Source organism: Saimiri boliviensis, chromosome 9, assembly GCF_048565385.1.
Source record: "Saimiri boliviensis isolate mSaiBol1 chromosome 9, mSaiBol1.pri, whole genome shotgun sequence".
Taxonomy (NCBI): domain Eukaryota; kingdom Metazoa; phylum Chordata; class Mammalia; order Primates; family Cebidae; genus Saimiri; species Saimiri boliviensis.
This window is the reverse complement of record NC_133457.1, coordinates 46535311-46560558: the sequence shown is the minus strand read 5'-3', so window position 1 is coordinate 46560558 and position 25248 is coordinate 46535311. Positions and strand designations below refer to the sequence as shown.

The 25248-nt window shown below is 35.5% G+C and overlaps 1 protein-coding gene across 1 annotated transcript in view; it reads right to left on the bottom strand.

Moving 5' to 3' along the window:
- Positions 1-25248, bottom strand: part of STT3B (STT3 oligosaccharyltransferase complex catalytic subunit B) — a 106834-nt gene that overhangs the window by 46127 nt on the left and 35459 nt on the right. Inside the window, exons 2-3 of the mRNA XM_039480173.2 lie at positions 16839-16947; positions 13292-13579 (exon numbers count right to left, since the gene is read on the bottom strand). Of these exons, the coding sequence (XP_039336107.1) occupies positions 13292-13579; positions 16839-16947 (397 nt within the window). The remainder of the gene's footprint in view (positions 1-13291; positions 13580-16838; positions 16948-25248) is intronic.

Sequence of the window (25248 nt, the reverse complement as noted above, 5' to 3'; positions counted from 1 at the left end):
AAAGCCCTCATGGTCAAGATAATCCTAAACAAAAAAAAGCAAAGTTGGAGGCATCACTCTACCTGACTTCCAACTATACTACAAGGGTACAGTAACCAAAACAGCATGGTACTGGTACCAAAACAGATATATAGACCAATGGAAGCGAACAGGGGCCAAAACAGCATGGTACTGGTACCAAAACAGATATATAGACCAATGGAAGCGAACAGGGGCTTCAGAAATAACACCACACATCTACAACCTGACAAACCTGACAAAAACAACCAATGGGGTAAGGATTTCCTATTTAATAAATGGTGTTGGGAAAACTGGCTAGCCATGTGCAGAAAGCTGAAACTGGATCCCTTCCTTACACCTTATACAAACATTAACTCAAGAGGGATTAAAGACTTAACCCTAAGACCTAAAACCATAAAAACTCCAGAAGAAAACATAGGCAATACCACTCAGGACATAGGCATGGGCAAAGACTTCATGACTAAAACACTAAAAGCAATGGCAACAGAAGCCAAAACTGAGAGAGGGGATCTAATTAAACTAAAGAGCTTCTGCACAGCAAAAGAAAACAACATCAGAGCAATTTTTGCAATCTATACATCTGACAAAGGGCTAATATTCAGAATCTACAAAGAACTTAAACAAATTTACAAGAAAAAAACAATCCCATCAGAAGTGGGCAAAGGATATGAACAGACACTTCTCAAAAGAAGACATTTATGCAGCCAACAAACATGAAAAAAGCTCACTATCACTCGTCATTAGAGAAATGCAAATCAAAACCACTATGAGATACCATCTCACACCAGTTAGAATGTTGATCATTAAATTCAGTAAACAACAGATGCTGGAGAGAATGTGGAGAAATAGGAAAACCTTTACACTGTTGCTGAGAGCGTAAATTAGTTCAACCATTGTGGAAGACAGTGTGGTGATTCCTCAAGGATCTAGAACTAGAAATACCATTTGATCCAGCAATCCCATTACTGGGTTTATATCCAAAGGATTACAAGGCATTCCACTACAAAGACACATGCATGTGTATGTTTATTGCAGCACTGTTCATGAGAACAAAGACGTGGAACCAACCTAAATGCCCATCAATGAAAGACTGGGTCAAGAAAATGTGGCACATATACACCATGGAATATCATGCAGCCATAAAAAAGGATGAGTTCACATCCTTTGCAGGGACATGGACGAAGCTGAAAACCATCATTCTCAGCAAACTACCACAGGAACAGAAAACCAAACACCACAAGTTCTGACTCATTAGTGAGTGTTGAACAATGAGAACACATGGATAAAGGGAGGGAAACATAACACACCAGGGCCTGTTGGCGGGTGGGGAGCCAGGGGAGGGAAAGAATTAAGAAAAATACCTAATGTAGATCACGGGTTGATGGGTGCAGCAAACCACCATGGCATGTATATACCTATGTAAGAAACCTGCACTTTCTGCACTTGTACCCCAGAACTTAAAAAAAAAAAAAAAAGAATTGCTGAAAGGTACTATACACCAAGAGCTGTAATAGACACAGGTATTAGAAATTAAGTGCTATGAAAACAGAAATGAGAGTAACTAAATCTATGCAAAAGAATGGTCAAAGCAGGCACTGAAGAACTGTAAATGAGAAGGGGAGATCAATAATGAAAAAAGAAAAACAGCAACGTCTGCCAAAGCAGAAAACCACACCTGAGTTACTAAGAAGGAACTGAAAAGACTTTAGGAAAAATGTGAGGACTTTGTAGTGTGGTATTATGATACATGGGCTTTTAGCCCCCAATCTTTTTAATGAGACCAACATCATCCCAATATCAAAACCCGGCAGAGACTCAACAAAAAAAGAAAACTTCAGGCCAATATCCATGATGAACACAGATGCGAAAATCTTCAATAAAATACTGGCAAACCAATTGCAACAGCACATCAAAAAGCTTATCCATCACGATCAAATAGGCTTCATCCTAGGGATGCAAAACTGGTTCAACATACGCAAGTCTATAAACGTAATTCACCACATAAACAGAAACAAAGACAAAAACCCCATGTATCTCAACAGATGCAGAGAAGGCCTTCAACAAAATTCAGCAGCCCTTTATGCTAAAAACTCTCAATAAACTAGGTACTGACAGAACGTATCTCAAAATAATAAAAGTATTTATGACAAACCCACAGCCAATATTATACTGAATGGGCAAAAACTGAAAGCATTCCCTTTGAAATCTGACACTAGACAAGGATGCCCTCTCTCACCACTCCTATTCAATATAGTATTCCAAGTTCTAGCCAGAGCAATCAGGCAAGAAAAAGAAATAAAGGGTGTTCAATTAGGAAAGGAGGGAGTCAAACTGTGTCTACTTGCAGACTACATGATTGTATATTTAGAAGACCCTATTGTCTCAGTGCAAAATCTCCTAAAACTGACAAGCAACTTCAGCAAAGTCTCAGGATACAAAATCAATGTGCAGAAATCACAAGCATTCCTATACACCAATAACAGACTTCAAGAGAGCCAAATCAAGAACAAACTGCCATTCATAACTGCCACAAAGAGAATAAAATACCTAACTAATAAAGAATGTAAAGGACCTCTTCAAGGAGAACTACAAACCATTGCTCAATGAAATAAGAGAGGACACAACCAGATAGAGAAACATTTCATGATCATGGTTAGGAAGAATCAATATTGTGAAAATGGCCATACTGCCCAAAGTAATTTACAGATTCAATGCTATCCCCATCAAGCTACCAATGACCACCTTCTTCACAGAACTAGAAAAAACCACCTTAAACTTCATATGGAACCAAAACAGAGCCCGCGTAACCAAGTCATTTATAAGCAAAAAGAACAAAGCTGGAGGCATCATACTACCTGACTTCAAACTATACTGCAAGGCTACAGTAATCAAAACAGCATGGTACTGGTACCAAAACAGAGATACAGGCCAATGGAACACAACAGAGGAATCGGAGGCAATGCCACACATCTACAACCATCTGATCTTTAACAAACCTGACAAAAACAAGCAATGGGGAAAGGATTCCCTGTTTAATAAATGGTGTTGGGAAAACTGGCTAGCCATGTGCAGAAAGCAGAAACTGGACCCCTTTCTGACACCTTACATTAAAATAAACTCCAGATGGATTAAAGACTTAAACATAAGACCTAACACCATAAAAACTTTAGAAGAAAACCCAGGCAAAACCATTCAGGACATAGGCATAGGCAAGGACTTCAAGCCTAAAACACTGAAAGCATTGGCAACAAAAGCTAAAATAGACAAACGGGATCTAATTAAACTCCAGATCTTCTGCACAGCAAAAGAAACAACATTAGAGTGAACCGGCAACCAACAGAAAGGGAAAAAATTTTTGCAAACTACCCATCTGACAAAGGACTTATATCCAAATTCTACAAAGAACTAAAACAGATTTATAAGAAAAAAAACAAACCCATTCTAAAGTGGGCAAAGGATATGAACAGACACTTTTCAAAAGAAGACATATATGAGGACAACAAACATATGAAAAAATGCTCATCATCACTGGTCATTAGAGAATAGCAAATCAAAACTACATTGAGATACCATCTCACGCCAGTTAGAATGACAAAAACTAAAAAACGTGGAGACAACAGATGCTGAAGAGAATATGGAGAAACAGGAACCCTTTTACTGTTGATGGGAGTATAAATTAGTTCAACCATTGTGAAAGAGAGTGTGGCAATTCCTAAAGGACCTAGAAATAGAAATTCCATTTGACCCAGCAATCCCATTACGGTATATATCTAAAGGATTAAAAATCATTGTATTATAAGGACACATGCACACATGTGTTCACTGCAGCACTGTTTACAATAGCAAAGACTTGGAACCAACCCAAATGCCCATCAATGATAGACTGGACAAGGAAAATGTGGCACATATATACCATGGAATACTACACAGCCATAAAAAACCATGAGTTGATGTCCTTTGTAGGGACATGGATGAACCTGGAAATGATCATTCTCAGCAAACTGACACTGGAACAGAGAATCAAGCACTGCATTTTCTCACTCATAGGCAGGTGCTGAACAATGAGAACACATGGACACAGGGAGGGGAGCATCACGCACTAAGGTCTGTTTTGGGGGGGGGCTAGGGAAGGGACAGTGTGGGGTAGGGAGTTGCGGAGGGATAACATGGGGAGAAAAGTCAGATATAGGTGATGGGGATGGAGGCAGCAAACCACATTGCCAAGTATGTACCTATGCAATAATCCTGCATGTTCTTTACATGTACCCCAGAACCTAAAATGCAATTATATATTATTATATATATATATAAAATTACATATATTGTATATATATACTTTATTTTATATATTATATATAATATATAAAATATATATATTATGAAGCTTACCCAAGTTATCTTTATTTTATATATATATTTAATTTATATATAAAAAAGATATATATTTATATATATGTTTATTTTATATATATATAAATAAAATAAAGATAACTTGGGTAAGCTTCAACCCAATACTACAAGCCATGCAAAGAAACAAGAAAGTGTGACCCATATTTGGACAGGTGTAGGTTGGGGAAGGGGAAACAATCAATTAAAACTAATTCTGAGTGGGCCCGGATGTTGTAGTTAGAGAATAAAGACTCTAAAACAGCTATTATAAATATGTTCAAGGAATTAAAGATTATATTAAGAAAATTAAAGGAAAATATAATGATATAACAGAGAATTTCCATAAAGAAACAGAATATATATATATATATATATATATATATATATATATACTCTCCTTTACATGTGAGGAGAACGAACCAGAAATTATAGAGTTGAAAGCATAATAAATGGAACAAAAAATTCACTAAGTAGGTTCAATAGCAAATTTGAGATGACGAAGCATCAGTGATGATGAAGATAAGTCAATAGTAACAGAGAATAATAGAAATCCAAAAAAGGAAAGGCTACAAAGAAAGATATAAAACAGTATTTAAAGAAACAACTACAAATTCCCAAATTCTAAGTAAGGTAAGCACTAATCTACAGATCCATGAAACCCAAAAGCCACCAAATACAGTAAACACAAAGAACTATACCTAGTCAAAGTACTGGCAGATAAAGAAAAAGAGGAAAAGTTGAAAAGAAAAAAGAAAAAAAAAAAAACCCCACTGGGGAGTAATGATATGATTGACTTTGTATCAGAAAAAAAAAGTCTGACAGAAGTGGAATGACATACTCACAGCATTAAATGAAAGAGAAAATTATCAAGGGTTAAACGAAAGAGAAAAGTATCATTAAAAGTTTTGCACAACGTAATACATTTTTTTTTTCCTTGTTTTTGAGACAGTCGTGCTCTGTTGCTAGGCTGGAGTGCAGTGGCACAATCTCGGCTCATTGAAACCTCCGCCTCCCGGGTTCAAGCAGTTCTCCTGCCTCGACCTCCCAGTAGCTGGGACTACAGGTATGCACCACCACGGCCAGCTAATTTTTATATTTTAGTAGAGATGCAGTTTCAACCATGTTGGCCAGAATCGTCTCCATCTCCTGACCTCGTGATCCGCCTACCTCAGCCTCCTAAAATGCTGGGATTACAGGCGACCTACTACATTCTAAAATAACTATCCTTCAAAAAGGAAGACAGGTGAGGATTCTGGGAAGATGCTGAAATCAGCTCCCTACCTAGACAATAATTGCACAGGCAGAATCATCTGATGTGAGGAAACTTGTCCTCCAAGTACTGAGGTTCTGCACTCTGATCACTGATTGCTGCTTTCTGTCAGAGAAGGACAAAGAGGTGATCACCTTTGCATTTTGGCCCCATTGTTGCAAGCCCCTCCTCCTCTGGCTGAAGTGACTGGCAGGGGATTTAAAGGACTGGTACTTTTATTCCCCTTCATTTTTCTGCTTTTCCCCATTTGGAAAGCCAATATTGAAGACTAAGACATTAAAAATTAACCACATATATGATGGGAAATTAGAAAGTCACTGTGAATACCCAGGAGAAGGTGTAGGTTTTTCAAATGGCCAATAAGCACATGAAAATATACTCAATATTACTACTCATTAGGAAACTCCAAAAGAACTCCAAGGTGCCACCTGACACCCATTAGGACGGCTACTATCAAAAGAACCAGAAAATCACATGTGTTGGCAAGGACAGGGAAAATTAAAAACCTTTGCAGTGTTGGTGGGAATGTAAAAAGATATAGCTGTTGTGGATAACATTTTGGCATTTTCTCAAAATTTAAAAATAGAATTGACATGATCCAACACTTCCACTTCAAGGTATATATTCAAAAGAATCAAAAGCAAGGTTTTGGAGAGAGATTTGTACAACCACTTTCAAAGGGGCTAAATCATAAAAGTGTCCATCGGCAGATGAATTAAGAAGCAAAATATGGCATATACCTACAATGGAATATTATTCCACCTTAAAAAGGAAGAAAATCCTGACATGCTACCACATGGATAAACTTTGAAGACATTATGCTAAGTGAAACAAGCCAGTCACAAAAAGACAAATACTATATGATTCCACTTACGTGAAGTACTTAGTCAAAATCAGAGACAGAAATTTGAATGGTGGTTGCCAAGGGCTGAGGGGAAGGTAAAAGGGGGGGAATATTGTTTATATGGGCATAGAGTTTCAGTTCTGCAAAATAAAGAGCTCTGGAGATGGACAGTGGTGATGGCTGCATAATCAATGTACTTAAAGTCAATAAAACATATACTTAATGATGAAAACATAAGGCAAAATTGAAAAATTCCATGACAGCAGATTAGCTCTAGAAAAAATATTAAAGAAAGTCTTTCAGGCTAAAAGGAAATTATAACAAATGGAAACTCAGATTATGGGACAGAATAAAGAGTACTGCAAATGGTAACTATGGAGTATATAGAAGACTCTCAATTATTTTCTTAATTTAATAAGTATAAACTATATTAATATAATCTGTATAGTTAGGTAGATAACATACATAGATATAATATATATGAGAATAACAGCACAGAGAAGGAAAAAAAATAAAGGTGTGTTGGATCAAAACTGCTATATTTTACCAGAATTATGTGAAGTAGAAGTAGATTGTAATAAGATGCATAATTCATTCTCTGCATCAAGCACTATAAATAAATAGCAATAGACACTAAACAATCAGGGGAATTAAAATGGTATACTTAAAAATACATTTCAACATGAAGACAGCAATTGGCAGATGCAAATTAAATAACATTTAAAAACTGCATTAAATGTAAATGGACTAAAAACTCCAATCAAAAGGCATAGATGGTAAGTCTGAATGAAAAGTCAAGATCCAACCATATGCAGTCAATGACACTTTTAAATCCAGAGATAGAAACAATTTGGTTTTGAAGGACAGAAAAAGGTATGCCATGGAAACAGAAATCATATGAAATCAATCAGACAAAGCAGATTTTAAGACAAGGAATGTTCCTAGAGACAAAGAGAACTACTTCACCATAATAAAAGGGTCAATATAGGAATATGCAAAAATTTTAAGTGTACAGGGAACTTAAATCCTTAAAATACATAAAGCAGAAACCGACAGAACTAAAAGAAAAAAAAACAGTTTCTGAGAGGCAGTTATTGAAATCTCCAAACATATTGTTGACGACAGAACTTGAAAGAAAACCAGTGAGCATATAGAAGATTTGACAACAATACCAACCAAATTGACCTGTCCAGTAATTAAGGATATGAAACCTCCAAACAGCAGAGTATATGTTCTTTTCAAGCATATGTGGATAACTCTCTCCAGCATGAAGAACATGCTTAACCAGGATCCAGCAATCTTGCTCTGAACAGTCAAGATGGTAAATATTTACACTTAGGAGCCAGATCTGTCACAACTATGCAATTCCGTTATTCTGGTGTAAAAGAAGGCAAAAGCAACATGTTTATGAGTGGCCAAGTCTGTTGTTCCAGTAAAACTTTATTTACTAAAGCAGGTAACCTATATATGGGCCATGCTTCACAGACTTCTGTGCTAGACCATGAAACAAGTCTCAATATTAAAAAGACAAATTATACAAAGCATGGTCTTCAACAACAGAATTAGAAATCAACAAGAAAAAGTATTCTAAGAAAACCCCAAATATTCATTTGGGCTACAAACAACTTTTCAGAGCAGCTAGAACTGTAAGTATTTCCACTTTCAATTAGTAATAATGAAACTTTAAATAAATGTCCTTATCTATTATAATTCTGTAGCCAAAACATTTTCTCTATCTTACTTATAAGAAAATTGAATGAGATTCAAAAGTGGCAATTTGTCAAAAGTCAGAGAGTATTTTATGCCAGAACTCAAACACGAGTTTTCTAATTTTCAAATACTGAAGCTGTTTCCACTATAAACCTAATTTATTTAAATAAATTGTTTTTAAAAAGAAAACAATAGAAAAACTCACTAGGTAACCTCCTAGCTCCTGGGTGAGAATGTTTTATCATTCCATCCTTCTGTTAATATAATCCTTCAAGGCAGTGATATCCATAATTTCTTCTACTAAACAATTTCATTTAACCCTGTATAATCAACACATAAAACAGCACCTGCTCCGTACTGTATTCCATGAAAATTTCTGTTCTATTAACTAAACAGTATCATGCCACTTAAAAAAAAAAAACAACAATGTAATGAACAGGCTAATCCTAAAACTTACGAAAATACAAGCGGCCACATACAGCCAAAGCAATCTTGAAAAGTAAGAAAAAAGTTGAAGAACTTATGCTTTTGGATTTCAGAATTCATTACAAAGCCACAGAAACCAAAACTGTGTACTAGTAGCATAAAGACACAACATACAGATGGCAATGGAATAAAATTAAGGGTCCACAAATAAATCCATACATTTATAATCAACTGATTTCTGACAGGAGAGCAAAGACCATTCAACAAAGAAGAGTAATTTTTTTTTTTTAACAGTGCTAAGATAAGTGGATATCCACATGCAAAAAATGAAGTTGGAACTCCTCTCTCACACCATATACAAAAATACTTGAAATGACTCAAAAACCTAGTGGAGGAACTTGAAGTATAAAATCTTTAGAAAAAAACAGGTGTAGCGCTGGGAGCGGTGGCTCAAGCCTGTAATCCCAGCACTTTGGGAGGCCGAGGCGGGTGGATCACGAGGTCGAGAGATCGAGACCATCCTGGTCAACATGGTGAAACCCCGTCTCTACTAAAAGTGCAAAAAATTAGCTGGGCATGGTGGCACGTGCCTGTAATCCCAGCTACTCAGGAGGCTGAGGCAGGAGAATTGCCTGAGCCCAGGAGGCGGAGGTTGCGGTGAGCCGAGATCGCGCCATTGCACTCCAGCCTGGGTAACAAGGGCGAAACTCCGTCTCAAAAAAAAAAAAAAAGAAAAAGAAAAAAACAGTTGTAAATCTTCATGACCTTCAATTAGGCAACAGTTCCTTAAATATGACACTAAAAACACAAGCAACAACAACAAAAATGACGACTTCATAAAAATTTAAAATTTGTGCCAAGGACACTATCCACAGAGTGAAAGGCAATCCACAAATATGCACAAAAGTAAAAGATTCAAATGTTTCACTACCAAAAGAATCTACTAAACACAAAAAAAAAGACTCATAGAGAAATGAGGGACAAAAAAAGCTATAAAGCACATAGAAAACAGCACAACCACAGAAATCAGTCCATTTTTATCAGTAATTACTTCAAATGTGTGTTAAACTCTCCAACAACAGATTGGCAGAAAGAATAAACACATGATCCAACTACTTATTGTTATGTAAGACATGCACTTTAAATCCAAAGACAAAGAGACTGAAAGCAAAATGACAGAAAAAGTTATTCCATGCAAACAGTAACCAAAAGAGAACAGGGGTGGCTATACTAGTATCAGAAAAGACAGACTTTCACTCTACACAATTTGAAAGAAAAAAAAAGGGTGGTGGCTCATATCAGTAATTCCAACACTTTGGGAAGGCTGGGGAGGAAGAACGGCTTGAGCCCAGGAGTTCTGAGCTTGGGCAACATGGTAAAATCTCATCTCTACAAAATTACAAAAGAAAAAACAGACTTTGCATTTTTTTTTTTTTAAAAAAGGTTACAAAACAGAAAGAACTCTTATACGGCAGTAAGAGGTTCAATACCGCAAGAAGGTATAGCAATGACAAACATTTACGTACCTAATAATAGACCATCAAAATATAGGAAGAAAAAACTTAACAGAATTGAAGAAGTGAAAAGTTCTATAATAATAGCTGGTGACATCAATACTCTGTTCTCAATAATGGACAGAACAACCAGACAGGAGATAATACAGAACTCAACACAATAAACCAACTAGGTCTAAAAGACATATACAAAACACTTTTCTGAATAACAACAGCATACACAATTCTTCTCAAGTACACATGGAACATTTTCCAGGACAGACAATATGTTGGGCCACAAACTAAAGCCAAAAATTAAGTTTCAATAGATTTAAAATATGGATACTATACAAAGTATCTTCTCCAACCACAACAGGATGAAGTCAGAAATTATTAACAGAAGGAAAAGTGAGAAATTTGTGGAAATTAAACAAGATACCTTACCAATAGATCAAAAAAGAAATCAAGAAAAATGAGGAAATACTTAGAGATGAATGAAAACAAAACCACACGTATCAGAACTTGTTAAGACACAGTGAAAGTAGTACCAAGGGAAAAATTTATAGCTACAAATGCCTCCATTCAAAAACAAAAAAAATCTCAAATCAAAAATCTGACTTCACAAGCTAAGTTGCAAACCAAAAAAAGAACAAACTAAACCCAAAGCTTCCAGAAAGACAAAACTGAATAAATAGCAGCACATACACTAAAAGAGAGAAAAGAAAAAGAACACAGAAAAAAAAAAAAAATCAATGAAACCAAAAGTTGGTTCTTTAAAAAGATCAACACAATTGACTAATCTTTGGCTAGGTTAAGAAAAAAAGAGAGAAGACTCAAATCACTAAAATCAGAAAGTGGGGACGTTACTACTTGATTCCATAGGAGATAGGATGGATTTTAAGAGTATTATCAAGTCTTGTAGGCTAACAAATTGAATAGCTTACATGAACAAATACCTATTAATAGAAACACAAAAACCTACCAAGACTAAGTCACAATGAAGTAATCTGCAGAGACTTATAACTTGCAAGGATACTAAATCAGGAATCAAAAATTTCCCAACAAAGAGAAGTCCTAGTCCTGATGGTTTCATTGGTGAATTCTACTAAAATGTTTAAAGAACTGAAGCAACACTAATCCTCTAACTTTTCCAAAAATTCAAAAGAACATTTCCTAACTCATTATATGATGCCAGCATTACCCTGATCCCAAAGACAGAGAGATGCAAGTTAAGAATATTATAAACCAATATCCTCTTATGAACATGGATGCATAAATCCTTAGGAAAATACTAGCAAACCAAATTCAGCAGCATATGAAACAGATTATATACCATGATCAACTGGGACTTACTCATGAATTTAATATGCCCAAAATTCAAAAATGCAAATGATAGTTAGCTCTGGGTGATTTTCTCTATATATTTTTCTGTTGTCTAAATGTGTACAAAATATTTTAAAAATGTATTATCAAGTATTTGAAACATATACCAGTGCAGAGAATATTAAAATAGTTATGAACGTAGCTATTCAGACTTCAAATTTAAAAATAATACATTTGCTTCAGAATACTTCCTTTAAAACAATTTTTGGCCAAAATAGTTGAAGCTCCCTTAGTACTGCCCACCTCAGTATCACCCACCCACTCTCAGGAAAACCCATTATCACAAAGCTGGTGTACGTGAAGCTTATCTATCACATTTTTATACTTTCATTATAAACTATTAACAAACATAGTATGGTTTGTACTGCTTAAAAGTTTACATCAAGGATTTCTCATACTGCACATATTTTATCACAACTTATTTTTCTTTCTTTTTTTTTTTTTGAGATGGAGTTTCGCTCTTGTTACCCAGGCTGGAGTGCAATGGGGCGATCTCGGCTCACCGCAACCTCCGCCTCCTGGGTTCAGGCGATTCTCCTGCCTCAGCCTCCTGAGTAGCTGGGATTACAGGCACGCGCCACCATGCCCAGCTGATTTTTTGTATTTTTAGTAGAGACGGGGTTCCACCATGTTGACCAGGATGGTCTCGATCTCTTGACCTCGTGGATCCACCCGCCTTGGCCTCCCAAAATGCTGGGATTACAGGAGTGAGCCACCGCGCCCAGCCCGCAACTTACTTTTCTATTAAGCATTATATTATCAGGATCTATCCACATATACAGGTATTATTTTTATAACTTAAAATATTATATATTGTTTATTAAAAGGCATTCAACAGAGATTTTAATATTAAATGTTTTTTTTTCTCAGCTGCATACAACAAAGAGTTTTTAAAAACACGTTTTGATATGTACAACAGCACTGGCAACATCCTACTGCTTGGCATCATCTTCATGTCCACGGGTATTTTTCTTGCTTCCCTTTTAAACTCAAGATCAAGACACTGTCTATACTGATCACACTGCAACAGTCTCCTCTGGAATTCCATGCTAGAGCAAAAATATTCATTAGCCAAGTAGTTCTGAATAATGTAAAATAATTATTAAAGAGAAAAATTATGCTGCCATTCACCTAGCTACCTAAAAATACACTTAATAAAATATACAAAAACATATTGACACACACAAATTTTGGTAATTTGTCACTGGAAAATTATAAGCTAAAGCTAAAATAATAAATACATAAATAATTTCAAGCTTTAAATTGAACCCAAGATTAACTAGCATCGTATCTTATATGCAGGGGAAAAAACATTAAGTTTAAATAGCCTGGCAGCAGCAAAATAAATGCTAGTTTCAGAAACAATTTAAAATTCCATCAAACCGTGCTTCAACATTCCTAGGTAACTATTCCTTACCTATCTCCCCAAAACAAAGAAACAAATTATCAACAGACTGTTTTATGATAGCCCTTCTTTTGGAGTTCTGACTTATTTAAAAGGGACTGGTAAATTAGCCATAACAGCTCTGTTGTGAAAAATCACAATTTATCTATGTATTAATCTAGTCATACATAATTGACAGGTGCCTGACATATTTTTAAATGTTATCCATTATTACATTTACTATGAACAGTAACACAGATCTCTGTACACAACTCTATAAATCTGTAAATGACAAATCTGTGTACAATCTAAAGTGTTTCAGGAGAAAGGTCTTGAATATTCATGGTAGCAAAACATTAAATGTTACTTACCCACAAGTAGTATGTAAACTGAAGTGCAAAAATAGCAATGCCTTCATTATCAAAGGATCCAGCTACTGACCGAGATATGTAGCCTGGTACAATAGCAATAAAACAAGCAGCTAAAAGTCCTGCTCCTTGGTTCCAAAGTTCTCTGGTAAGCAGGAAAGTAGATATAGATGTAAGGCCGCTAAAAGTTGGTGCAAGGAACACACACACATCTCTTATGTGAACTGTTATATTCAATGTATTTAAAATCCAATGGATAAGGCCAGCTGTTATCATCAACCCTGGGTAAACCTGGGAAGAAAAAAAATGAAAAATTACATATAAAATGAGATACACAAAAATAGTAATTATGCACTCTTCTTTATTATTACATTTTGTTTACAAGTTTGAAAGCAACATCTCAAAACAATTTGCCTTCTTTATAAACTACAAAAAAAAACAAAAAAAAACAAAAAAAAAACTCCCATAAGGAACTAGCTCATATATGGAGGAATAAATAAAAAGATCAGAGAGAGTATGAACCAAGAATGATTAAAATTGAAAATGTATAACAATGTTAAACTGTAGGTAACTTTCTTACTGATTCAACTTTTTATTTTTTTTTTAAATCAAAACAGGGTCTTAGTCTAGCTTATCCTTCAGTTTGGAGTTCTAACATACTCCAATTTGCCCATACTTGTGCGTACAAAAGAAAATGAGAAAAGAAAGATAAAGAAAAATCATGTACAAAATCATTTAAGTGGTATTTACACAAAATGTCTCCTCCTTTCAAGCCCTAGATTTGCAAAGTAAGCAACTCTAGCTAGGAAAAGAAGAAACAGTCAGTTGGTGAATTCAGAGATAATATTTTGGAACTTCTGAAAAGTTAAAACATTTTATACCATTTAAAGTACTTAGGGATAAAAGGGAAATAATAAACTAGAAGAGGCCAGTTAACAGCTATACTCATCCTCACTCTAAAAGAGGAACATCAAACATTAAAAGGATTCAAAGAACAGTAAACAGGACATTTTTTTTGAGTTATTATCCCGTGACTAAAACATGGATTTACATCTGCTTCCTTACGTAAGTCCTATAAGATTCTTTATTTACTCCATAACAGAAACAAAGATTATAAATTTCCTTTCCTGGCTATAGAATTTGTAACTGCAATCTCTTTCCCTGCACTCCTGTCTTTACCTCTCTTGCTTTTTCTGCACAGCACTTACCATCAATTGACATACTGTTTATTTTACTTATTTACTGTCTATTAGCTGCCTACGCTCAAAAGAACATAAGCTCCAGAACAGGAAACTTTTCTCCGGCATCCAGAAAAATAACTGGCAGAAAGTGGATGCTCACGCATGAAAAAAGAAAAGGGGAGGGGGAGAAAGTATGGTAATTTATCCACATTCTCAACAGATAAAAATTTTGTCCCACTTCAGATTCAATACTAGGTACCAGTGTGTGATTTTGTCAGCAATATTGAAAAAAGGAAGTGAATCTGAAAATATTTTTCAAGGTAAGTCAATATATCCATATAATATGGTAGACTGAACTGACACATAAAACAGCCAATTTTCATAGAAGCACTAAATCAAAGAACCAAAACTAAATCAACAAATAAAACCCTAACAAGAAAAAAAGCACGATCAAGCTCAAGATAGGGAATTCTCCAGATGCCAAAAATGAAGAGGGAATTCAAAATAGGTGCTGGTGTCTTGGGAGACCACAATAGGGAAGAAAAAAGCCAAACAAACCAGGGCCTTAAGCAATGAAAATGGGGGCGAGGGTTTTCACCCAACACAGGGATCAAAGTGAAGACCTAACTACCAGCACAAAGTCAGGACCTGCTTATGAAACCAGACAAATTCTATTCACCCATCAAGGAACTCTGCCTGCCTTCCAATGCTCAGAGCAGAAACAAAGTCCAAAAGGAGAGTATGAAACTCATTCAGATGTGTGAATGTGGGTTCTACATTTATAATAACCTTCAGTGTTAAGAAATCTCAAACTAAGAAAAACTGTCCTAAAACCACTGAAACCCCTAAAGGGCTCCAGTAAAGGCAAATGAGAAAGATTATTAAAGGGATGATCCCGAATCTCAGGATATCAGGACTCTCAGAGACAACAGGCTTCCACTGAGGACAAATTTAAGATAAAGTTATAAACCACACACAAAAAAACTATAGTTATCAAATGTAATACAATAGGGTATATAAGATTACCACCACAAGAACTGCAGGTAATAGCTATCTACCATATGCACTACCCATTTAATGCTTCTCTAATTCACAATGCAGAACACGGTAACTGCCGTTGTGCCTTCATCTCTATTTATGCCTATTTACATCAAGGATAAGAAGATGCCCAGACTAGAAGCACAACACCTTACTACCATGGAGAACATGTTCTTTCTAAACACAAAGGGAACATTAATAAAAATTTGGATACCTGAATATCCTAAATCACAAGTCAAGTCTCAATAAATTTTAAAGGATTGAAATTACATAGAAGTTGTTCTCTAAACACAACATACTTGAAGTATAAAGAAAAAACATAACTGGGTAACCCCCTTGTGTTTGAAATTAAAAACAATTCTAAATAATCCATGAGTCGGGGAATTATAATAAAAATCAAGATGCATTTTGATTGAAATGATAACGAAAATAATACACATCAGAACTTACGGAATGCAATTAGTACAGTGGTTACTGCGTAGTTTCTAGGCTTAAAATGCATCTCTTAATAATGAAGAAAAGTTGAAAATTACTGAGAAAGCATCTCAAGAAATCAGAAAAAGAACATGAAAATAAACTCACCAAAGTAAAAGAAAATAAATTAAAATTTAAAAAGACACAAAACAAGCATATACTAGAAGTAATCAACAGAGTCAGAAGTTTCTTTGGGTTAAGAAAAACCCTAACAAAATGAATAATTCTGGCAAAATTGATTTTTAAAAAAATCAAACCTATTTCTCTAATACAAAAGTGTTGCCTTGTCTTTCACCTTTTCCTCAAAATTCTCCATATGTCATCTTTCTAGATACCAAAATTCTCCTTATGTCCCAAATCCTAAAAATATTTGCCCTTATGTCATCTTTCTAGATATCAGAAGTTTGCATGAACTATAATCAATAGTCAATTACCTGGAATAACTTGGAAACATTCAGGGCCTGAAAAATTCTAATTATCGGATTATTCTAGATATATAATTATCATGATTATTCTAAGTTTCTATCTCCTTCCAAACTCTTTTTTCAAGTAAATTGCTATAAAAGCAAACACACAAATAACCTGAACTTCAATCACAAGCACTGTGATAGTAGATCCCCACCCAGCCTCCACCACTTGTCAAAAAGAATGGCTAGTGTGAGATAACCCAAAAACAGGTTGGAGATTGAGGGGAGGAGGTATCAAGGAAAAAGCAAATTGAATACTGGATAATAAGCCACAGAAAAATTTGTTAACTATATAAAGCTTTCAAGAATCCCCATCACCTCAGCAATTAATGATTTACTCAAATAACAATAAATGTCATAATTAACATAAAGAACTACTAATATACTTACAGTACCACCTACTATTCTTCCTAGGGGATACCATGCTCTTTCATCAAACCAATTTAAAAATTCATAGAACCCATGAGATGCAAGATGATGTGTTGATCTATAGTTAAACCTAGAGAAAGGAGAAAAAATGAAAGGTTATAAAACTGCTTAATAGAAACAGTTCCTTTATATTAAACTATGTGGCTATGTATCTTTCAGACCAATTTTTTCTCAAACTTGAATAACATAATCTGAAAATACCAAAGGAATATGCTTATACTTCTAATATAAAAACAACCTCAAACCCAACCTACAAAACTAGTAATGCTCAAAATAACATTTAGCATTGCTTGGGGTCTAGGTGGTGGAGGGCAATAAAGAAGTTCATGAATCTCAAAAAATTAAGAACTGCTGACAGAAGATAACATGAAAATGGAAGAAAGGCCACATTCACCATAATTGCCAAAAATCCTGCAACCCTAAAAATGTTGGCTTTAAACTGTAACAGCACTAAAAATTTAAAAAGAATAAACCATAACAGCACTATAAAACAAGAATATAATCTTATAGAAAAAGAAATTATAATTTCTGAAAGAGATAAATGAGAAAAAATGAAATTGAAGAAACCAGAGCCCAAAATGAAAGCAGAAGAAAACCACAAACCATAGAGGGCAATTCCAGGGATATTCCATGTTTAGTACAAAGCAGCTGTGATGGGCAGGGGAGAATCCTGGAGGGGAGTAATGGCATTAGGTATACTCAGTTAGGTGAATCCCCTTCCCCTACTACTGCGAAGTAGGGAAGTGGGTATCAGAGGAATCTGCCTGAGGAAGGCACTACATATAGACAAGTGAGTCAAGAAGCAGAACAATGCTGGACACAAGATGAACAGGAAATCCTTATATCCCAGATCAGTTTGATACATCCTTTCCAGCAGCAAGTTATGATCCCAACTTCAACAATCACTAGATGCAAGCTCTGTGGCATTTTTATAGTCTTTCTGAATACCAAAATAAGCAACACATCCAAAAAAATCAAACATTTGAGAAAAGTAAGCACCATGACAGCTAAATATCAAAATCAACAAACAGAAAAATTAATACTGCAGAAACAGTAACAAGAATTAATCTATGCAGAGGGTTAATAGAACCCAGAGTTGTATTAACTCTGAAAGAGTTATTAATATTAAACTTTCAGATCTGAAAGAAGTATAATCTAGAGCAGGCGTCCCCAAACTTTTTACACAGGGGGCCAGTTCACTGTCCCTCAGACCGTTGGAGGGCCTCCACATACTGTGCTCCTCTCACTGACCACCAACTAAAGAGGTCCCCCTTCCTGAAGTGCGGTGGGGGGGCCGATAAATGGCCTCACGGGGCCGCATGAGGCCCTCGGGCTGCAGTTTGGGGACGCCTGATCTAGAGGTTAAAAGGTCAGGTTCTAGCCTCATATTGCATGCATTTGAATGTTAGTTCCATACTGACTAGCCATGTGACCTTGGTTGGGCAAGTGACTTATGTTCTCTGCATTCTACTTCCTTCACCTGTAAAATAGAGATTAACAACAGTACCTGCATCACAGGATAGCTATGGTAAGTAAATAATATAGTGTCTCTGAAGCACCTAAAGGCTACAGTTACTGTAATGAAATAGACTTATGATAAAGAATCCGTTTAAGATTTTGAATGGCAAAACTGTAATTGCCAAGATAAAATAAAAAATATGCTAAATAGTATAAAGGACAAAAATGAAGAGCAAATTAAAACAAGATAAAAAGTAGAAAAAAATTTAAGTAGTCTAGAGGTTCTTACACTGAGTTTAAAAAAAAAAAAGAATACTATGTTTCACAGAGCATACACATCCCAATACATTTAAAAATAATAAAGATAATGTGTGACTTAAAATCATTAATTCAGAGAGAAATTTTTTCTACAAAGGAATGACATAATCAGATTAATACCTTATTTCTCAGTGGAACCACTGGATTGCTATAAGGCAATGGAGTAATATATCCAAATTTCTGAGGGGAATTTTAAATCAGAATTTTAAGTAATAACTTTGTGTGCCAATAACATAAAAAGCTAAGCTAATGCTATAAATGCTACCTTGCTCCCTTCCTCCTCCAAGAAGTATTTACCAGGTCAGAATTTTAAAAGGGGTATCTTCAAATGCCAGAAACAAAGTAGTTACTGTATTTACAAAGCCATGATTATGGAAACCCTTTCTAGTAAAAGATGCAAAACAATCTAACCACCACCACTGAAGTGGCAAAGTTCTTCTTTATCTAAAGGCTTCAAAGACTCCAATAAAAAAACTAAATTAAATGTTGTGCTATGCATTAAGAGTCTAAATTTACAACGAATCCCCAAGACAGAAACTAACACTGAAAACAAGACCCAAACACCTGGATTAGCAATAGAAGCAAAAACTAAAAATAGCTCTACCCAGATAAGCTCATAAACAACAGTTAAACTGTGTAAGAGATTCACCATACAAAGTTAAGTATACACTAGAAAGAGTAACACACCCCAAAACGTGTGAAAATATTTCAATGGAAGAGGACTAGTATTTTAGCAAGAATACCAAGGCTTAAAATTTTCAACCGAATTTTTTATTTTAAAAAACTGACGTCAAGGGACTATTAATAACATGTTTTAAAAACCAGGACCCACGAGAATACAACTTCATAAAGTTTTCCTGACGGGTATTTTTCATTTCCCGTAATTCTTGGCCTCTCCTTCTTTATCAAATCCTTCTTCCTTTGGCTTTGCTGACTATAATGGTCTCTTGATTTTTACCCCCACCTCTCTAGTCTTCTCTACTTTCTGTTCTCCTCTAAGATCTCTTATTAATTCACTCTAAAACCTCTGCCCAAAAGATGTCATTCACACTCAAGTCTTTAATTATTACCAGTATGCCCACAATTCACTAATATCACCTCCCTACCTAGACCTTTCTTCTCATGTCCAAACCAGTATTATCTAACTACTCATGTGGTGCTCTGTTTTTCTTGAATGTTACAAAGGCATCTCAGACTCAACATCCAACTAAACTCATGATCAAACACAGCCACTCCCCAAAACAAATACACTATATCTGCTTTCAGTATTCTCTTACCACCACCTAAGTTGAAGAAATCTAGGTGTCATCCTTGACAGTTCCTTCTCTCTCACATCCTGTACATAAATCATAACAAGGTTGTCACTTTACTTCCTAAATATCTCTGAAACCTTCACACTATTTTCTTATTCTGCTACTAGCACTATAATCCAAGCTATCATCTTTTAACTAGACTACTGAAATAGCCTCTAACTGGTCTCTTTACATCCATTCTGCCCACCTTCTAATTCCCCAATCTGTGCACTCAGCCATAAGAAGGAAGGTCTTTTCAAAATGTAAATGTGATCATATTGCATTATTCAAAGACTTCATCTCTTTAAAATTAAAGCAGAGAAACCTCCACTTCTTAACATAATAGTCAAAACCACAAAGGCTACGTCATGTATAACTCTAGTCTCATCTCACACCATATTTCCTTACTGTTAATTGATACACAAGAAAATTCTGGTTCAAGGTTGAATAACTACATATAATAACTGCTCACATTCCTCATCATATATATATATTTATATATTTATTTATATATTTTTTATATATATTTATATATATATTTATTTATATATATTTATATATATTTATATATATTTTTATATATATTTATATTATATATATATATATGGCAAACAGGAAGCACCTAAAACTAAATTTATAACATACCATAAACTTATGTTACAGATTCAGTTGTTACTAAACACAGCATAGTCTGATTATTTTCATTTATGCAAATTTCCAGGATTCCTCAGTTGTAACATTAACAATTCAATGCTAAGTAAATATAAAGCATTTGGCCTTAATACAGGGCTCCAAATCTATCTCAGGGACTTCTGTTTCCTCCAGCTTTAGCTGCCTGATTTTCTTTTCCTCAGTTCATGTAAACAGCAGTAAGAATATGATTGGATCAAATCATTTCATACAGTCACACGTCATAGCTAACAGACGATCTATGCCAGGCGTCCCCAAACTTTTTACGCAGGGGCCAGTTCACTGTCCCTCAGACTGTTGGAGGGCTGCCACATACTGTGCTCCTCTCACTGACCACCAATGAAAGAGGTGCCCCTTCCTGAAGTGCAGCGGGAGGCCGGATAAATGGCCTCAGGGGGCCGCATGCGGCCCGCGGGCCGGGCCGTAGTTTGGGGAGGCCTGATCTATGCGTTGGCTGCCACGAGATCCCATGCTTGTAATCCAATACCTACAGCCAAAAGGGCAGGGTCATATGATATAAAATACGGCTGTTTTGGCCTCTTTGCAGTTGCTATGAGTAGAAGATGAGGGGCATGAGAGTTGGGCAAGGGTTATGAATGTAGTAGGCAGTATAATTCATTTTCCTAGAATAAAATAAAGCCGTTAGTGATGCCAAAAATACTTAGACACCTACCACTTCATCAAAGTATTGAAGACATAACTAGCTTATTTGTTTCTCCTTTTTACTCCTCCTTCAAAAAAAAAAAAAAAAAAGTCTTTCCCGTAACACTTTTTCTCCCTTTCCCCCTTAAGACTGCCCTTAAAATCCACTTAATAAAACCTCTCAGTAAAACCAATAGTGTAATTCTCTCTGCACAGTGCAGTTTATACAGAATTAGAACTGCCTGTTCACGTCAGAAGACGTGGCAATACCTATGTAATTTTTTTCTTCCTACTTGACAAGACTCTCCTCTTGACCAAACATTAGGTTTTTTAAAACCTTAGGCTTCAGTGTCTGTCCCTGTTGGGTCTGGACTGGCCAGTTTCAGCAAGAATCCTGTGTTAGTCAGTTCAAAAAGAATCCCCACCCTCCATTTCTGATCACCTTGATAGAATCAAATTCCTTATTCCCAGGATCCCCCAGGTGGTATCTGGTCACCCTGGCCTGCTTTCTGCAAGAATCCTGCAAAGCTAGTTTAGCCAGAATCCCCCCACTCCCTTCCTTACATTTGTCTTTTCCATCCATTGGCTCTATCCCTGCTCCTTGACTTTAAATCTTCCACTGTCATTGAATTCAGAAACGAGCCCAGTTCCATACTCAGGGATCTTTTCCCTATTGCATTAGTTCCTAAATAAAATTAGTTTTTAATCATTTGTTTTAAAAAGGCACTTGGATTGATCATTTAACTACTCTTTTCTATTATGATGAATAACTAAAACTGAATGTATTTTATTATACCTACTTTTTCAGATGTTTTAGCATGATCTTTTCCTCAGCCCTTTGTTCTGTCTACATAGAAACATGCCATAGCCAAGTACTTTATTCTCACTTCATATGATCATCTCAGACCTGAAGTTCCTAATCATTTTTGAAGAAGTCTTCTCTAGTGCTCCATCCTCCTCTTCCCAGTGTACTTTAATTTCTGCTCTTATAACATGTTGGAACCTCTACTGAAGTTCACCTCACAATGAACTATCTTTTCTTAGTAATTTTTGTATCTTGGAGTTATCTCATAGTTCCTGGCAGTTTACTCACGAGGTTCAATTAATCCTTGTTTAGCTAATTACTCCTTTTTGGCACACTAGTATCAACACTTACTTAAATTTTTGTTTTATATTCCCTTCTTCATTAAATTCAAACACCTGTGTACACAAACATAGTCTTCAATTTTGGCATGTCCTGCTTACATATAAGAGACTGTCTCCTAAGGTAGCAAGATTTTTCAAAATATGTGAGTAGTTGAAAAAAACGGTGTTATAGGTGAACCACAAATTGAAAACTGTTGAATCTGAGGGATGTATTTATGGAGGTTCATTACAATATTAGCTCTACTTTGCTGTATGTTAAAAATCTTCCATAATAAAGCATATATATATACATAGATATAGCTTATATCTATACACGCATATGCAAATATGTAATTATAAAATTTATGATTTACATACATAATTATATATGAGTAATATAATACATATATGCAAACTCTATTATGAAAAGTTTCACACACACATACTCTCACACACAAATTATAGTCTCCCTCCAATAAAGCTAGGTGAACTGGCTTAGAAATGTATTAACTCCCTAAGGTGAACAAACACACAGCAGAAAAGAAAGAAAGAAAAAAAATCATATATTAAAAATTATGAGTCACCAAAATAAAATTAAGAGAAACCAATATTAAAAAACTATGTAGCTATCTTAAAAGACTCTAAGAACACTATCCAATCTCACATATATCCTCCTTTTAATACTGTCAATGCAAGTTTCAGTATTTTAACCACAATAAAACAATCTGTTTTGGAGCAAGTGTGACAAAAACTTCGTAAGTATTGAATATAGGTAGTAGTTCAATTCATTATGGTCTTCTCTCCGCTTTTGGTTTAAATTTTCATGAAAGTTAAAAAAAAAATAAAAAACAAATGCCTCCTCCAACTTCTCTTAACCTGATCTTTAGACCTAATGAACTTTTTCTGAAAGGAGCATTTAGGGAAAAAGAGACTGTCTCCTAAGGTAGAAAGAAGATTTCACATTTTGGAATTCAATTTATGGAAGAAATGGTTATGCTTTTTGGGTTAGCACAATTAGTACAATACTGTATTCAAAAACATTATAGCATACGGCAGATGTAGTGGTTTGTGCCTGTAAACTCAGCTACTTGGGACGCTGAGGGAGGAAGACTGCTGGAGCCCAGGAGTTCAAAAACAGCTTGGGGCGGGGGGGGGGGGGGGGGGGTGTTTTTTTAATTAGCCAGGCACAGTGGCATATGCCTGGAGTCCAACAACTCAGGAGGCTGAGGCAGAAAGATTCAGCCCAGAAGTTTGAGGCTACAGTGAGCTATGTTCGTACCACTGTTCTCCAGCCTAGGTGACAGAGCAAGACCCTGTCTTTAAAAAGAAAAAAAGAAAAAGAAAGAAAACTCAAATAGAACTTTATAAGCTGGTAGATGTATCCAGTAAATACTGTATTATTTCCTTAGATCAGGCGTCCCCAAACTACGGCCAGTGGGCCGCACGTGACCCCCTGAGGCCATTTATCCGGCTGCCCCCACCGCACTTCAGGAAGGGGCACCTCTTTCATTGGTGGTCAGTGCGAGGAGCACAGTATGTGGCAGCCCTCCAAAGGTCTGAGGGACAGTGAACTGGCTCCCTGTGTAAAAAGTATGGGGACGCCTGCTTTAGATAAACAAACAGTTGAATACCAACCTATTTGTAAACTAGGGCTTTTACAAATAAAGAGAGGAAGTCACAAGGAGCTGCGTCTGCATTTTCCTTACAATCATTTGATACATTTGGTTTCGGATTTGTTATTTCATCTTATATTATACTGAAACGCCTAATTTACACTCAAAACAACAACAAAGAAATCTCATTATTATGTACTGAAGCAAAATATCACAATATACTTTTAATCTTAAAGCTTAAAAAAAATTATGTCTCTGTAAATGGCCAACAGGTATATGAAAAGATGTTCGACACCATTAATCATCAGAAAAATGCAAATCAAAACTATAATCAGATATCATCTCACCTCAGTTAAAATGGTTTGCATCCAAAAGACAGGCAATAACAAATGCTGGTGAGGATGTGGGAAAGGGGAACAGTCCTAAACTGTTGGTAGGAATGTAAATTAGCACAGCCACTATGAAGAACAGTATGGAGGTTCCTCAAAAAAATAAATAGAACTACATATAATCCAGTAATCCCACTGCTAGGTACATACCCAAAGAAAGAAGATCAGTGTATCAAAGAGGTACCTGCACTCTCATGTTTATTGCAGCATTATTCATAACAGCCAAGATTTGGAAGCAACCTAACCCAAGCAACCTATCATCAGATGAATGAATAAAGAAAATGTGGTACTTATATTCAATAAAGTACTATTTAGCCATAAAAAAAGAATGAGAGTTAGTCATTTACAACATCATGGATAGGTCATTAAGTAAAATAAGCCAGGCATGGAAAGACAAATTTTGCATGTTATATATCATATGTGAGACCTAAAAATTAAAACTGAACTCATGGAGATAGAGTGTAGAACAATGGTTACCAGGGGCGGGGAAGGGTAGTAGAGAGAGGGGCAAAATGTCGGGAGGAGTAATGGGTACAAAAATATAGTTAAGAAGAATAAGATCCAGTATTTAAGGAAAAAGAAAGATCTACTATTTGATAGCACAACCCATACTTTACCATATATTTTAAAGTATTGGAATTGAAATTGTTTCTAATACAAAGAAATGATAAATGTGTGCGGTGATGAATATTTCAATTACCTGGATATGATTGCTACACATTGTATGCCTGTATCAAAACATCACGTGACTCATAAATATATACACCTATTATATACCCATAATAATAAACTTAAAATAAAATGATATCTCTGCCTTAAAATTAACCTAATGCTTTTATATCTT